We start from the raw sequence: 15,880 nt of genomic DNA, 5'->3' as shown, positions 1-15,880 counted from the left end.
TTCATGGTCATTATTAAATTCATAATTCCAGTTATTTTTAAAATTGAATTCTGCGTTGATGGGGTTTGAACCTGGGTCTTTAGAGCATTACGTAGGTTTCTAGATTAATAGTCTAGTCATAATACCATTAGGCTGTCATCTCCCCAATTGCATCAATGATTTTTTTATTGCTGCAATATATGGAGTATTGAAGAATTAATATCCAAGCAATGAATGTTTATCTCTTCATCTTCACTTCTTCTGAAGAAGAGTCACTGAACACAAGGCGTTAACTCTGCACAGATGCTGGGTTTCTCCAGCAATTTCTGTTATTCCGCATCTACAGTTCTGTTTCTCTTTCTTCGTCTTGTTGCTTGAATATCTGTACTCCATTGCGTTTATTGGGGTGACCTGGTGTTTAAAATAAGAAGGACGCAGTAGGATGGCCAAAAAGGGCTTGATCTCAGTTTGGGGTCAGGAGTCCCAATGCCTGGGTACTTTCCGGGTCCTGCCCCTACACTGCACCACGAGTTTTAAAATTCGATTGTGGCATGTGAGATGTGGCTGACTGGGCCAGAATTTAGGTAGTGGTGGTGAGCTATCATTTTGAACTGCTATAGTGTATGAGGGTGTATGGACACCTACAGTGTTGTTGAATGCAATTGGACTGGTGGTGAGTTCAGAACCCAGTTAGTGGAGCTGAGCATTACCAGGAAGTGGGAAGTCGCTGCTGCACTGAGATCTAATCCATGTATTATTAAGGTTCAGCATAACCAACTTAATATTGCACTTTCTTCATCTTTGGAAGTGCCGGATATATTTGGCAAGTCAAGTGACAATAGGATGAATGTTTCAGTCTGCAACTTTTGTCAGAATTGGAAAAAAACCTTCAAGATGGAACATGAGGAGAAGAGGTGGGAAGAGCAGGAAGGAGGGTTTGTGATTTGGTTGGAAGGCTGTAGAGATAAAATAACCAATGGAATAGCGTTGCAAGGTGATGGGAGATGGGTTATGGGGCAAGGCAAAGGGAGGTGGGTTATGGGGCAAGGCAAAGGGAGATGGGTTATGGGGCAAGGCAAAGGGAGATGGGTGAAGATGGGTCTGGCGGAAATGTGAATGGGAAAGCAGAATTATTTCCCATGTTGGAAATGAAGAACTTTGAGAAAATTGTCCCCACTAGGTGTCATGCCCTGATCCCAGCTCAGTGTCTGACACTCTGAACTGGAGTCAGTATTGTGCTGTAATAGTGTTTTTAGTGGATTTTCTGCATTGCCTTTTCCTTTATTTATATTTACGTAATATCTTTATGATCAAGATGTCCCAAGGTGATTTATGTCCAGTGAATCACTTTTGATGTGTAGTCACTGTTATAATGTAGGAAATTCACCACCCAATATCTCCATTCCCACGGGCAGCAAAGAAATGAATGATTATTTGAAGTTCTGCTCATTGAGAACATTAGCCACAGCACTGGAAGAAATCTTCTGCTGTTTAAGAAGTGACATGAGATCCCATGAGGCCTGACTCCATGAAGTTTCATCATTTAATATCTTATCCAAAAATTGTCTCCTCCAATAGTGCTATGCTCTGTGAGAACATAGACAAAAGGAAGATCATTGGTTCCCTTCACCAGATCCACTAGTCTAGAGGATCATGGCTGATCTAATCGTGGCTTCAACTCCCTACTTTTCTAGCTGCCCACCATAACCATGGACTCTGTTATAGAGCACAGATCTGTCTAAGTCAGCCTTTGGCCAAAAAGTCATTGACTCAATGCTTTCCATTGCTGTCTGTTTTGGGAGAGATCTAAAGATTAATAACCCACCAGGAGAAGACACATCCCTCCTTATCTCTGAGATTCTTTTCTCTGAAACTGTGCCTCTTAGTTTGAGATTCATCTACAAGAGGAGACATCCTGTCTGAAATAACACCACAAAGGCCAGTATCCTGTCACCAAGTTTCCCGTCACCAAGTTACCCTTTATTTACATGTGCATAGTACATGACACTGATCCAGCTTATAGAGTCTAAGACATGTACAGCACGGAAACAGACCCTTCAGTACAACTCATAGCATCCTGACCGGGTATCCTAAATTAATCTAGTCCCATTTTACAGCACCTGGCCCATATCCCTCTAAACCCTTCCTATTCATATACCCATCCAGATGCCTTTCAAATGTTGTAATTGTACCAGCCTCCACCACTTCCTCTGGCAGCTCATTCCATACACGCTCCACTCCCTGTGTGAAAATGTTGCCTGAAAGGTCCCTTTTACATCTTTCCCCTCTCACCCTAAACCTATGCTGTCTAGTTCTGGACTTCCTCGCCCCAGGGAAAAGACTTTGTTTATCCTATCCATGCCTGTCATGATTTTATAAATCACGATGAGGTCACCCCTCAGACTCCGACGCACCAAAGAAAGCAGCCCCAGCCTATTCAGCCTCTCCCTATGGCTCAAACCCTCTAACCCTGGCAACATCCATGTTAAATCTTTTCTGAACCCTTTCAAGTTTCACAATATCCCTCCTACAGGAGGAGCCAGCTCTCAGTGAACAGGATGTCTGACACAATTCTGTTTTTTTTTAAATTGTATTAAACAGTACAAAATACAGTTGACAATAAGCAGAAAACAACATTTCACAAACAAAACATAATATACAGGGGAAAGGGCAGCAATACCAAAACCCCCGACACTCCTGTTTATATCTGTCAGCCAGGGCTCCCTGATTGAACCAGGTTAACAGCCCCAATCCAGGAACTCATACTCTATGAGGTCCAGCTGGCTGATCTCATTACAATCACTACATCTCTCTCTCTCTCTAAAACCTGGGACATAGGACCATTCTTTTTTCCTGTAGCTTCCCCTGGGACATTTTTGTGTCACGTCTGGTTGCTCTGACTCTGCCTCAGATACTCGTGGTGTGTACCAAACCGTAGCCCACCTCTTGCACCCTGAGCGTCTATGCCAGAATTCATCTTCAGATGGTAGCACCGTTGGGAATACCTCACCTGCCATGTTCCTCTTATCCTGAGAGGTTTCTTTGATGCGAGGCAGAAGGGTAGAACCCAGGGGTTCTGACAGGCTTGCCAGACATTCTGAGAGGCTGGGTATGATTTGCTGTTGCCCCGTTTGCAAGATTGTGCCTTTTATGTGGTCCACTTGCTTGTTCAGGACCACCTCCCCAACGCAAATTTTGTCTATCACAGGACCTGACCTTGCCTCTTACCCACGCAGGGCTGTTTCCGTGGTTTCTGCACAGAACTTCATCTCCTGAAGTAAACTGTCTCTTCCGCTTAGTGCCTGGCATTGGCATTTGTGATGCTGTCTCACCACCAACCCCTCCCCCCCCCCCCCCCCACCCCCAAAGTCCGGGAAGATCAGATTTAGCCTGGTGCGTAGTCTTCTTGCCATTGGCAACTCTACTGGAGCTATCCCTGTAGTTTTGGGAGGCGTAGTCCTATAATCAAACAGGAACCAGGACAGTTTGGTAGTGAAGCTATTGACTGTTGACTTTAAGCCTGGCTTCAAGGTTTGGACTGCTGTTTCCACCAGACCATTGGATGATGAATGGTCTGGATCTGTCCTCACATGCTGAATGCCGTTCAACTTTAGGCAATACTCAAACTCCCTGTTGATAAATGATGGGCTAATGCCTGTGACTAACACCTCCGTGAGTCCATGTATTGCAAATGATGCGCACAACTTTTCAAATGCCATTCCCATGTTTGATGATTGAACTCTGTGCACATCCAACCACTTTGAATGAAGTCCGCATGACTTCAGAGTTGAGCCCATGAATGGACTGGTGTAGTCAATGTGTAACGGAGTCCAGAGTTTACCTGGCCATTCCCATGAATGTGGGGGGAGCTGCTAATCTTTGTCCATGTTGGTACTCTGGTCTCTGCCCCACCAACGTGACTATGTTGGCATCCAATCCTGGCCACTAGACATAACTTCTCACCGATATCTTCATTTTGGAAGCCCCTGGGTGATCCTGGTGTTGTTCAACCCACATCTGGCGGTGACCTTTGCTCAGGACAATCACTCTTGCTCCCTATAATAGTATGCCATCCTCTACGGCGATCTGGTCTCATCTGGCCCAGAAAGATTTCAATTGTGTTGTGATGGCCCTTTTGGATTGCCCCCATCACCACCAGCCAGAATGTGGTCTTTTTGCATCAATGGTCCGATATTGTCCGCGGTGACTGGAAGGGTGTCCAGAAAGTTTAAAACCAGAATGGACTCTTTCAGTAGCAGCATCACTGGTGGAATATCTACCAGTGGGAGGCAGCTCAAGGCATCAGATTTGCCATTAGGCCTCCTGGACAGCATTCCAACTTGTAATTGTACTCACTCAGAGTGAGAGCCCAATCCTGAATTCCACCTGAAGCTAAGGGCCTGTCCCTTTAGTACCCCTAGCAGGGGGTTATGGTCTGTAACTATTACAAACTTATATCCGTAAAGAAATTGGTGGAACTTTCTCGCACCAAAGATGATTGCCAAACCTTCCTTCTCTGTCTGGGTATATCATCATTCGGCAAGAGCCGAAGTCCGGGAAGCATATCAAGGGTTTCTCTCCATTAGGCCACCGATGAGCCAACACTACCCCCTATACTGTGCAGGGGGGCATCATGTGTCAGCACCACATCTTGCTTGGGATCGTGGTGGGCCAGTAACGTAAATGGCAAGGGCTGCTTCATTTCCATAGAAGCTATATCTCTGCTACAAGACCATTTCCAAGGCTGACCCTTTTTCAATAGCAGATGGAAGGATGCCAAGGTATTTATGAATTTTCCATAATAATTCACCAACCCAAGGAAGGACCTAAGTTCTGGTACAGACATGGGAGCCGGGGCACCTTTGATACTCCCCAGACCTTCCTGAGAAACATCCAGGTATTTAATTAGAACTTCTCAGGTAGCCATTTTTTAATTACAAAGGGTTACGCCAACACGGTGGCAGAGTGGTTAGCACTGCTGCCTCACAGCACTAGGGTCTCAGGTTCAATTCCAGCCTCAGGTGACTGACTGTGTGGAGTTTGCACATTCTCCCCGTGTCTGCGTGAGCGTCCTCTAGGTACTCCGGTTTCCTCCCACAGTCCAAAAATGTGCACGCTAAATTAGTGTTAGGGGCATTAGTCAGAGGGAAATGGGTCTGGGTGGGTTGCTCGTCGGTGTGGACAGGTTGGGCCGAAGGGCCTGTTTCCACACCGTAGGAAATCTAATCAAGTTGAATCTTCCTCAACCAGTTCCGCTCATCAAGCTTGGGTCCAAGCCTTTTACTACAATCAGTGGTAACTGAACTAGCTGTTTCTCCTAAGAGACCAGAACCGAAGTTGTACGCAGCAGAGTTGAGTATGATGACTACCTGGACCAGATGGACTACACCACAGAGTTCTAGGGAGATAGCTGAAGAGAGGTAATGGAGGTTAATTAGTTGAGATCTTTCAGGAATTACTAGATTCAGGCAAAGTCCCAGAGGACTGGAAAATCACTAACATGACACCCCTGTTTCAAAAAGGGGTAAGACAAAAGATGTAAAATTACAGACTGATCAGCCTAACCTCAATCGTGGGTATGATTATACACTCAATGGTAAGGTCCTGAGGAGTATTGGCATGCAGGTTCATAGCTCCTTGAAAGTGGAGTCACAGGTAGATAGGACAGTGAAGAAGGTGTTTGATATGCTTTCCTTTATGATTAGATTAGATTAGATTACAGTGTGGAAACAGGCCCTTCGGCCCAACAAGTCCACACCGACCCGCCGAAGTGAAACCCACCCATACCCCTACATTTACCCCTTACCTAACACCACGGGCAATTTAGTATGGCTAATTCACCTGACCCTGCACATCTTTGGATGGTGGGAGGAAACCGGAGCACCCAGAGGAAACCCACGCAGACACGGGGAGAACGTGCAAACTCCACACAGTCAGTCGCCTGAGGCGGGAATTGAACCCGGGTCTCTGGCGCTGTGAGGCAGCAGTGCTAACCACTGTGCCACCGTGCCGCTTTATTGGTCAGAATTTTGAGTACAGGTGTTGGGAGGTCATGTTGCGGCTGGACAGGACATTGGTTAGGCCATTGTTGGAATATTGCGTGCAATTCTGGTCTCCTTCCTATCGGAAAGATGTTGTGAAACTTGAAACTTGAAAGGGTTCAGAAAAGATTTACAAGGATGTTGCCAGGGTTGGAGGATCTGAGCTACAGGGAGAGGCTGAACAGACTGGAGCTGTTTTCCCTGGAGCGCGGAGACTGAACGGTGATCTTATAGAAGCTTACAAAATTATGAGCGACATGGATAGGATAAATAGATAAAGTCTTTTCCCTGGAGTGGGATAGTCCAGAACTAAAGGGCATAGGTTTAGGGTGAGAGGGGAAAGATATTAAAGAGACCTAAGGGGCAACGTTTTCACACAGAGGGTGGTACGTGTATGGAATGAACTGCCAGAGGAAATGGTGGAGGCTGGTACAATTGCAGCATTTAAAAGGCATTTGGATGGGTATATGAATAGGAAGGGTTTGGAGGGATATGGGCCGTGTGCTGGCAGGTGGGACTAAATTGGGTTGCGATATCTGGTCGGCATGGACGGATTGGACCGAAAGGGTCTGTTTCCATGCTGTACATCTCTATGACTCTATAAGTCCTGGAATCCATTGTGAAGGATGAGATTTCTGAACAATTGGATAAGTATGGTAAAATAGGGCAAAGTAAGCATGGTTTCATCAAAGGGAGATCATGCTTGACAAATCTGCTAGAATTCTTTGAGGAAGTAATGACCAGGTTAGATCAAGGAGAGCCAATGGATGTTATCTACCTGGACGTCAAGAAGGCCTTTGACAAGGTGCCGCACAGGAGACTGCTGAGCAAGATAAGGGCCGACGGTGTTAGAGGCCAGGTGCTAAGAATTCCTGATGAAGGGCTTATGCCCGAAACATCGACTCTCCTCCTCAGATGCTGCCTGATCTGCTGTGCTTTTCCAGCACCACACTCTCGATTCTGATCTTCAGCACATGCAGTCCTCACTTTCTCCTGAGGGCATTCTGAGTACTTTTGCAGACAGTACAAAGATAGGTGGAGGGACAGGTAGCATTGAGGAGACAGGAAGACTGGAGAAAGATTTGGACAGGTCAGGAGAGTAGGCAAAGAAGTGGTAGATTGAGTACAATGTGGGAAATTGTGAGGTCATGCACTTGGTGGAAAGAATAGAGGCATGGACCATTTTTGAAATGGGGAGAAAATTCAGAAGTCTGAAGTGCAAAGAAACTTGGGAGTTCTAGTCCTGGATTTTCTCAAGGTAAACTTGCAGAGTGAGTCAGTAGTTAGGAAGGCAAATGCAGGCATTTATTTTGAGAGGACTTGAATCTAAAAGCAGGGATGTACTTCAGACTCTATAAGGCTCTGGTCAGACCACATTTGGAGAATTGTGTGCAGTTTTGGGCCCCATATCTCAGGAAGGATGTACTGGCCCTGGAGCGGGTTCAGAGGAAAGTCACGAAAATGGTCTCCAGAATGAAAAGCTTAACACATGAGGAATGTTTGAGGACTTTAGGCTTATACTTGATGGAGTTTAGAAGGATGAGCGGGATCTGATTGAAACTTACAGAATACTGAACAGCCTGGACAGAGTGAATGTTGGGAAGATGTTTCCATTGGCAGGAGAGACTAGGACCTGAGGGCACAGCCTTAGAGTAAAGGGAAGACTCTTTGAGAACAGAAATAAGTTAGATACATCTTTAGCCAGAGAGTGGTGGATCTATGGAATTCATTGCCACAGAAGGCTGTGGAGGCCAGGTCATTGACAATATTTAAGACAGAGGTTCTTGATTGTCAAAGGGATCAAGGGTTACAGGGAGAAAGCGGTTGAGAAACCTATCAGCCATGATTGAACTGTGGAGCAGACTCAGTGGGCTGAATGGCCTAATTTCTGCTCCTATATCCTATGGTCATAATCTGTTAAGAGTCCCCATAACCAGTTCTCAGCCTGTCCAAGGTCTTATGCAAACTTAAGGGTTGGAGTCCAGCGTGAATTTTGCTAAAGACTGGTTCTGCAATCACTGACAGGGCTGTGCTGGTAACAATTTCCAATAGAACCAGGTGACCATTTAACCAGATGTTTATTTTGTTTGATTCTGATTTGGATGTTGCTAAGCAATTTAGCTGTTCCAATCCAGATATAAGTGGACTGTCCAGACTGCATACTCTCCTGAATATCAGCTTATAAGTTCTCTTAACTCAATTCAGCCCTAATGGAATTCTTTTGCTATCTCAAGTCTGCATACTGGCAGCAATCACAACGGCTTGTCAGCCCTGATCCTTGAGAAAATGTTAACTGTTTGGCCAAGGCTTGGCTTTGCCTTGGGGGTTTTGCTGTGGGCTGACTTAGAGTCCCCCTGCTCAGGATATGTCCTGAGTGAGGCTATGCAATTGCTTAGACTCAAGTGGTGATCCCCAAGCTCAGTTGGACTGGCAAAGGTGTCTGCATCCATCGGAATACCCTGCAACTCATAAGCTCCACTGGTCGTATTTTCCTATGACAATGCCTGTTTTGAAGTCCAATTCTAATCTAAGTCTATTACCACAAGATAGGAAAATAAATGCTTGTAACACATAAAAGAATCGCGGAGAGGTAATGTGCAGATAATTGTGATGTGTTTCCCTCTTTTGGAAATCTGTGTGCATGATTCATGTGTGAGCATGCTAATTCCTGCCGTATGCTAACAATTCCAATATCTTTGACAGTACGGAAAAATGAAGAGTGACTGGACATTGCTGGTGGTCTAAATGTCAGAGTGTAATTGAAAGCAGATTGGGTGAAGAGCTGAGCAGCAGGTGGGCTAAATGTCAGAACAACACAAGCTGCAGTCCGTTGGCTGTGAACATCTGATGAAGGTTCCTGACTGCTGTTCACACCAAAGTAAAGCACAAAACATTTTGTAATACAGACAGGAATTATAATTGTGTGTATCGTAGCACTCTCTGTTCACTAGAGGACCAAAGTCAAACCAGCAATCGAGTGTCAGGCACTGCAGTGTTTTCTCACTTTCTAATTGAGCTTTGTTTGATAGGCTTCAGTGCAGGTCCTATTCACAGGTCTCTCTCGGGTTTTGCAGCAACCCTGTGTGATGTTGACTCGCAGTGTTACAGACATTTTGTCAGCCGTGACATATGACTAGATTACCCTCTGGCCAGGATGTCAGGGCCTGTTGATTCAGTGTGTTTCACATGCGGTCAGCAACCGAGCAAGAACGGAATTTGTACATGAGCCCTCATTGATGAGCTGCTGTTAGGCTAGTGAACCGTACAAAATGGGAGCTAATTTTCCCAACCAAACTAAAATAGATTAATGTCTGGAATTGGGGTCAACATCACATTATATTTTATGCTCATGGAATCCTAAATGTCTTTGAATCATATTGTATCAGTAATAGTGACACACAAGCAGTGATCCGAAACTAGAATTGTAACTGCGTAGTTGTAAGGGTTGAAAATGCCAAATAAAGATTCCTCTGAGTGAATTGCAAAGCTGTAAGCCAGCCTCAGAGCTCAGACAATAAGCCTTTAATATATCCCTGACACCTTATTATCTACGATATCGTGGTATAATATTTACTGTCCCATTGAGTTTTGAAAGGTAACATATAAATGAATTCTTCTACATTTGTTCTTGAAGGTTAGGTAACACCAGGGTCTGTACTTATTCCTGGTGCTTTGTTACCCTGGAAATAAAATGCAATTTGAAAGGTCCAAGTGTGAGATTTGAAAATGTGAGATTGGAGTCGCAAATGGTTTCAATCAGGTCAGGGCGCAACTCGAGTAAATTTTAATTTGGGAGGTTTATTAAGGAATATGGAACTAAGGCAGTCAAACAGAGCTGTGATACAAATCTAACTCATTACATAATCTAACTGATTGATAGAACAGGCTCAAAGGATCGAATGGTCTCCTCTTTATGTTCTTCAATGACAATGAGCCCCATCCTTAGTTGGTGCCTATCCCTAATTGCCCCTGGGAAGGTGATAGTGACTGGTGTTAGTGAGCTGATGCAGTCACATGTAGGTCAGAGGAGGTAAGGGCTGCAGAATTCCTTTCCCAAAGGACACTAGTGAACCAGATGGGGTTTTATTTAATGACAAACAATAACAGTGACCACAATTGACAGTAGCTTTCAATTCCGATTTATTAATCAGTTAAATTTGTATCCCACCAGCTGCCATAGTGGGATATGATTTGGGGATGCTGGTTTTGGACTGGGGTGTACAAAGTTAAAAATCACACAACACCAGGTTATAGTCCAACAGGAGCTGGCGCTCCGAAAGCTAGTGCTTCCAATTAAACCTGTTGGACTATAACCCGGTGTTGTGTGATTTTTAACTTAATAGTGGGATATGAACCGTGTTCCCAGAGCTTGAGCTTCTGGATTACTATCCTAGTGACATTACCATCTTAGTCCCCAAAGAGGATGCGGGAGTCACTTGCACTCAGTTTGCCTCAGCGATGTTATTTCTTGGCATTAGCCTACGGATTTTATTGAAATGAATTTTGTCTGTACTGCTGTGGTATTGCCACAGGATTGCTTGCCTGTTATTGTAACTGTTACACTTGGTTTATCCATATGATGTAAATGGAACCGTAACCTTTTATACCTTCAGTTTAACTGGTGTGGGCGATGGTGCTGATCTCTCTCTGCTCTGAAAAATATTCCGAGATTACAAGACTAAAATATTAACAAAGTACAGTGTCATCAGGGAGCTTGAACTTTACCTCAGAGATCACAGGGTTATTTACAATGTTCTGTACATACATATTTATCTGCTTATGTGTGTGTGTATTATATATGCATATATAGGTAGGAATTGCAAGGCTATGTCAAAACTTTGGTCATACAGGGTGAAGGGTTCCCAGCATTGGAGTTACGGCAGGAATGCTGCACTGTCAGAGGTTCTCTCTTTCCGAGCAAGGTTCCAAGCTGAAACTCCATCTTCCCCCAGTGCCAAAGGTAAAACATCTCAAGCTGTTATTTAAAAGAGTGCAGAGGTGAACTGGCCAACAGGATACCCCCTTTAACCAACGTCACTAAAACAGTTGGTGCGGCCATTTCTCACACTGCTGTTTGTGGGATCTTGCTGTGCACACATTGACTGCTTGCTTCTCGCATTTCACATGTGACTGCACTTCATTGACTGTGAGGCAGGTTGGGCTGTTGGGTCAATGCAGGCTCTGCCCCCTGACTCTCACTACTATCTGGGACTGAACTGACACGACGATCATGAAGGTAACATGAAGCCTGCTCAGAATATCTCAAAGGCGCTACTGTATACAAAATAAAGAGGCCACACATAACAAAGAAGGGGGATTGTCATCTGGGACTGCACTTATATCTAACAAATCATTGTCCAGGCATTATGCCCTTGCAGTTTCTGCCTTCTAATTATGCAACAAAAATATTTCACACTGTAATGGTGTAATATTCATGTGCAGGTTGTACTATTGATTATATGTATGACGACAGAAGATAGGTGCTCAATAAAATGTTTTGTTGTGGAATCCTTTTTTCTCTTTGTTCCATCTTCAATATTCAGGGTGTCCACTTGAGTCTCATTAAAACTCAATTCTGGTTTCCATAAAAGCAACGAATAGCATCTTTGTCACCCATAAATGGGCATTGTTAATGGTTATGCAGGTCTAGCAGCTTCCTTTTGCTTTATAAGTTGTGATTATTTGCCCATCTGAAGGATACTGGTTCAGTTCTCACTGGACATAGTTGAACCCCAATCCAGGCTGATATTCCAGTGCAGGGTAAAGGGAGTTCAGCACCAGTGGAGGTATCACTCTTCAGGTGAGACATCACACAGAGGCACCCCTCCACCCCCACCCCTCCCAGCAGGTCGATTCAAAGATTTTGTGACATTACTTCATAGGAGAGTTCAATCCAGTGTTGTGACCAATATTTACTCCTCAGTCAATGGACTATCACATTATCACATTGCTGTCTGCGGAAGCTTAGTGTGCACAGATTGGGTGGTACATTTTTTGCACTACAACGGTGGCCATTCTTCATAAGTGTAAAAATTATGCTATTTCCTGAGGCTGTGAAAGGTGTCACACAAATGCAAGTATTTTTCATGCGCAGTGTGCACAAGTGGGACAGAAGAAAACTGTCAGTGCAGTATGGGGTAAAATGTCATAGAGATGTACAGCACGGAAATAGATCCTTCGGTCCAACTCCTCCGTGCTGACCAGATATCCTAAATTAATCTAGTCACATTTTTCAGCATTTGGCCCATATCCCTCTAAACCCATCCAAATGCCTTTTAAATGCTGTAGTTGTACCAGCCTCCACCACTTCCTCTGGCAACTCATTCCATACAGGTACCATCCTCTGAGTGAAAATGTTGCCTCTTAGGTCCCTTTTAAATTATTTCCCTCCCACCTTAAACCTATGCCCTCTAGTTTTGGACTCCCCTACCTTGGGGGAAAAAATTCCTAACTATTCAACCTATCCTTTCCCATTTGATCAACCTCCATAAGGTCACCCCCTCAGCTCCAGGGAAAACAGACCCAGCCTATTGAGCCTCTCCCTATAGCTCAAACCCTCCAACCCTGGCAACATCCCTGTAAATCATTTTTGACCCCTTTTCATGGTTTGTGCTGACCTTAACTTGCATCCACAGTTTTGTCGACTACAGAGTGGGTTTTATGCAGGAGAATTCCCACATAGAACATCAAACAGTACAGCACAGGAATAGGCCCGTTGGTCCACAGTGTTGTGTTGGACATGACACCAAACTAAACTAATCCCTCTGTCTGCCCTTGGTCTGTAACCCTCCATTCCTTGCTTATTCATGTTCCTATCTAAAAGCCCTTTAAATGCCCCTATCATATCTGCCTCTACCACCACTCCTGGTAGCGTGTTCTAGGCACCTACAACCCTCTGTGTAAAAACCTGCCCCTCACCTCTACTTTGAACTTTCCCCCCCTCACCTTCAATACATGCCCTCTCGTATTAGACATTACAATTTAGGGGAAAAGATTCTGACTGTCAACCCTATCTGTGCCTCTCATAACTTTTTAAACTTCTGTAAGGTCTCCCCTCAGCCTCCTCCACTCCAGAGAAAACAACTTGAGTTTATCTAGCCTATCCTTTTAGCCCATGTTCTCTAATCCCGGCAGTATCCTGATAAACTTCTTCAGTACACTCTCCAAAGCCTCCATATCCTCCCTGTAATGCGGCGAGCAGAATTGAACGCAACTGTAAAGAAAGAAAATTTGGTATCTCCCTAACAAGCACGGAAGAGGAAAGAGCCCTGACCCGAGCTATTGCCCTCTAACTGCTTGTGTCACCACCCACATCAAAAGCCTCTAAACCTGCCTTTCCTGGCCACATGCCATAGAAATGTTCCCTTAGTTTGAATTAAGGCTGTAATGAGGCCTTGAGTGACCCTGGCAGGATCCAAACTGAACGTCAGTAAGCAAGTCACTGCTACTGATTATTTGCCTCTTCTGTTGGTGTTTGAAACCACTCAGTGGCAACTTTGGCCATTTCAGAGGGCATGTAGGAATGAATCACGTTACTGCAGGTCTGGAGTCACGTGTAAGGCAGATGGGTTAGGCCAACAGATGTGTCTCCTGACAGAAATTCATGAACCAGATGGAATTTCACAAAGTTCCAGCAGCTCCATGTCGCCACTGAGAATCTGGGAATTTGTGTTGGATTCCTCAAGATCTTCTCATCATCTTCAAGGCACAAGTCAGGAGTGTGCTGCGGTCTTCTATACTTCACAGGACGAGTGTGTTGGTAACGTTACAGTTCCAAATCCTACCGTAATGACTGGTGAAATTTGAATTCAATAAATACCTGGAATTAACTCTGATGAAACTAGTGTGGATTGTTCAGAAAAAAACCCACCTGGTTCATTAATGTCTTACCTGTGTGGCCTAGATGTGACTCCACCCCTGTGCAATGTAGATGTAACTGCTGTCTGTTATATTCACCAGTTACAAAGCCTAATGGACCAATTGGTATTGGCCAAGGCAATGACCATCTCGAACCAGCCCTGTGGATGCTTCAAAGCCCTCCTTATTAACATCTGACCCAAAATCGGGAGAGCTGTCTCACAAAGCAGTCTTGCAACAACTTAGTCCTACCCAAGGAATCTTAGCTTTACAAATGCCATCCCAAATGCGGGCATCATCATCCCTGGCAAGATGCTGTTCCACTCGCAGGACAGACCAGGGGATGTGGTGGCATGCTAGTATCCAATCAGGAGGGAGATCCCCTGGTAGTTCTCAGCAATGACTCTGGATCGCATGAAGTCATAGAAACCCTACAATGAGGAAGTAAGCCATTCAGCCATCACATTCACGCTGACCCTCCAAAAAACATTCTACCCAGACTCAATCCCCCTATCCTACAGCACTGCATTTCCCATGGCTAATACACCTATCCTGCACATTGGCCAATTTAGCATGGCCGATCCATCTAACCTGCACATCTTTGCACTGTGGGAGGAAAGCAGAGCAGTTGGAGGAAACTCGCGCAGACACAGGGAGAATGTGCAAACTCTACACAGACAGTCACCTAAGGGTGGAATTGAACCTGGGTCCATGGTACTGTGAGACAACAGTGTTAACCACTGAGGCATCAGAGACACATGGCATCAGGTCAGAAATAAGCAAGAAAGCAGCCTGTCACTATCATGACCCCTTCACCTCACCCCCAAGTGTTGAACACCACTTGGAAGAATCACTGAAGTTGGCAAGGGCACAGAATGTGGGGGTTTTCAATGTCCACCACCATGTGTGCCTCAGTTGCCCCACTACTTACTGGTCTGGCTGAGTCCTGAAGGAAATAGCTGCTAGATTGGGTCTGTGGCAATTGGGGAGAGAATCATAAAAAGGGGGGGGAAAGTTTACTTGATCTCAATCTAGCACCAGGCATGCTTTAAATGAGGTGTCACCCTGGTGAAGTTAGAACACAAGGCCACTTGCATAACAAATAGCACAAGCAGCATACAACAGACAGAGCTAAACAATACCTCATGCAACAAATCAGATCCAGGCTCCACAGTCCTGCCACATCCAGCCAAGAATGATGTTGGACAGTTAGATAACCAACAGGAGGAGAGTTAGAATTAAGGTTAAACATCCCTCACATTCTCATCTAGGGGGAGTCAAGCAAATCAGTGCAAAAGACCAGACTGAAACACTCACCACAACCTTCAGCCAAAAATGGCGAATGGCTGATCCATCTCAGCCTCCTCCAGAGGTCCTCAGCATCACAGGAGACAGGCTGCCGCCAATCTACATAATATTAAAAAGCAGTTGGAGGCTCTGTATGCTGCACAGGTCATAACAATATTCCAGCAATAGTACTGAAGACTTCTCCTCCAGGACTGGCCATTCCCATAGCCAAGTAGTTCCAGTATATTTACAATACTGGCATCTACCCAACAATGTGGAAAATTGCTGAGGTACATCCTAGGATGGCATATCAGTACTGAAACAACAAGAGCAGAGCTATGAGGGATGGCTCAGTGGTTAGCACTGCTGCCTCACAGCACAAGGAACCCGGGTTCAATTCCACCCTTGGGTGACTTTGTGGAGTTCGCGCATTCTCCCTGTGTCTGTGTGTGTTTCCTCCACATGCTCCAGTTTCCTTTCACAATCCAAAGATGGGCAGGTTAGGTGAATTGGCCATGCTAAATTGCCCATAGTGTTCAGGGGTGTGTAGACTAGGTGCTTGAGCCATGGGGAAATGTAGGGGAATGGGTATGGGTGGATTACTCTTCGGAGGGTTGGTATGGACTTGTTGGACCGAAGGGCCTGTTTTCACACTGTCGGGATTCTATGATTCTGCTCTGAGTAACTCACCTCTCAGCTCCCCAAAGTTTATCTAT

General features: G+C 45.0%; 1 protein-coding gene across 1 annotated transcript in view; it reads left to right on the top strand.

Annotated features, from left to right (window-relative positions):
• bcat1 (branched chain amino acid transaminase 1) overlaps positions 1 to 11,528 on the top strand; it is a 77,104-nt gene extending 65,576 nt beyond the window's left edge. The window contains exon 11 of the mRNA XM_043713391.2: positions 8,724 to 11,528. Within this exon, the coding sequence (XP_043569326.1) occupies positions 8,724 to 8,765 (42 nt within the window). The 3' untranslated portion in view covers positions 8,766 to 11,528. The remainder of the gene's footprint in view (positions 1 to 8,723) is intronic.
• The last annotated feature ends 4,352 nt before the right edge of the window (positions 11,529 to 15,880 follow it).

The sequence above is a fragment of the Chiloscyllium plagiosum genome, unplaced genomic scaffold, assembly GCF_037043375.1.
Source record: "Chiloscyllium plagiosum isolate Xiang-an unplaced genomic scaffold, Cpla_swu_hap1 HiC_scaffold_23, whole genome shotgun sequence".
Lineage (NCBI taxonomy): Eukaryota > Metazoa > Chordata > Chondrichthyes > Orectolobiformes > Hemiscylliidae > Chiloscyllium > Chiloscyllium plagiosum.
Note: the sequence above shows the minus strand (reverse complement) of the source record. Positions and strands in the feature narration are given on the sequence as shown.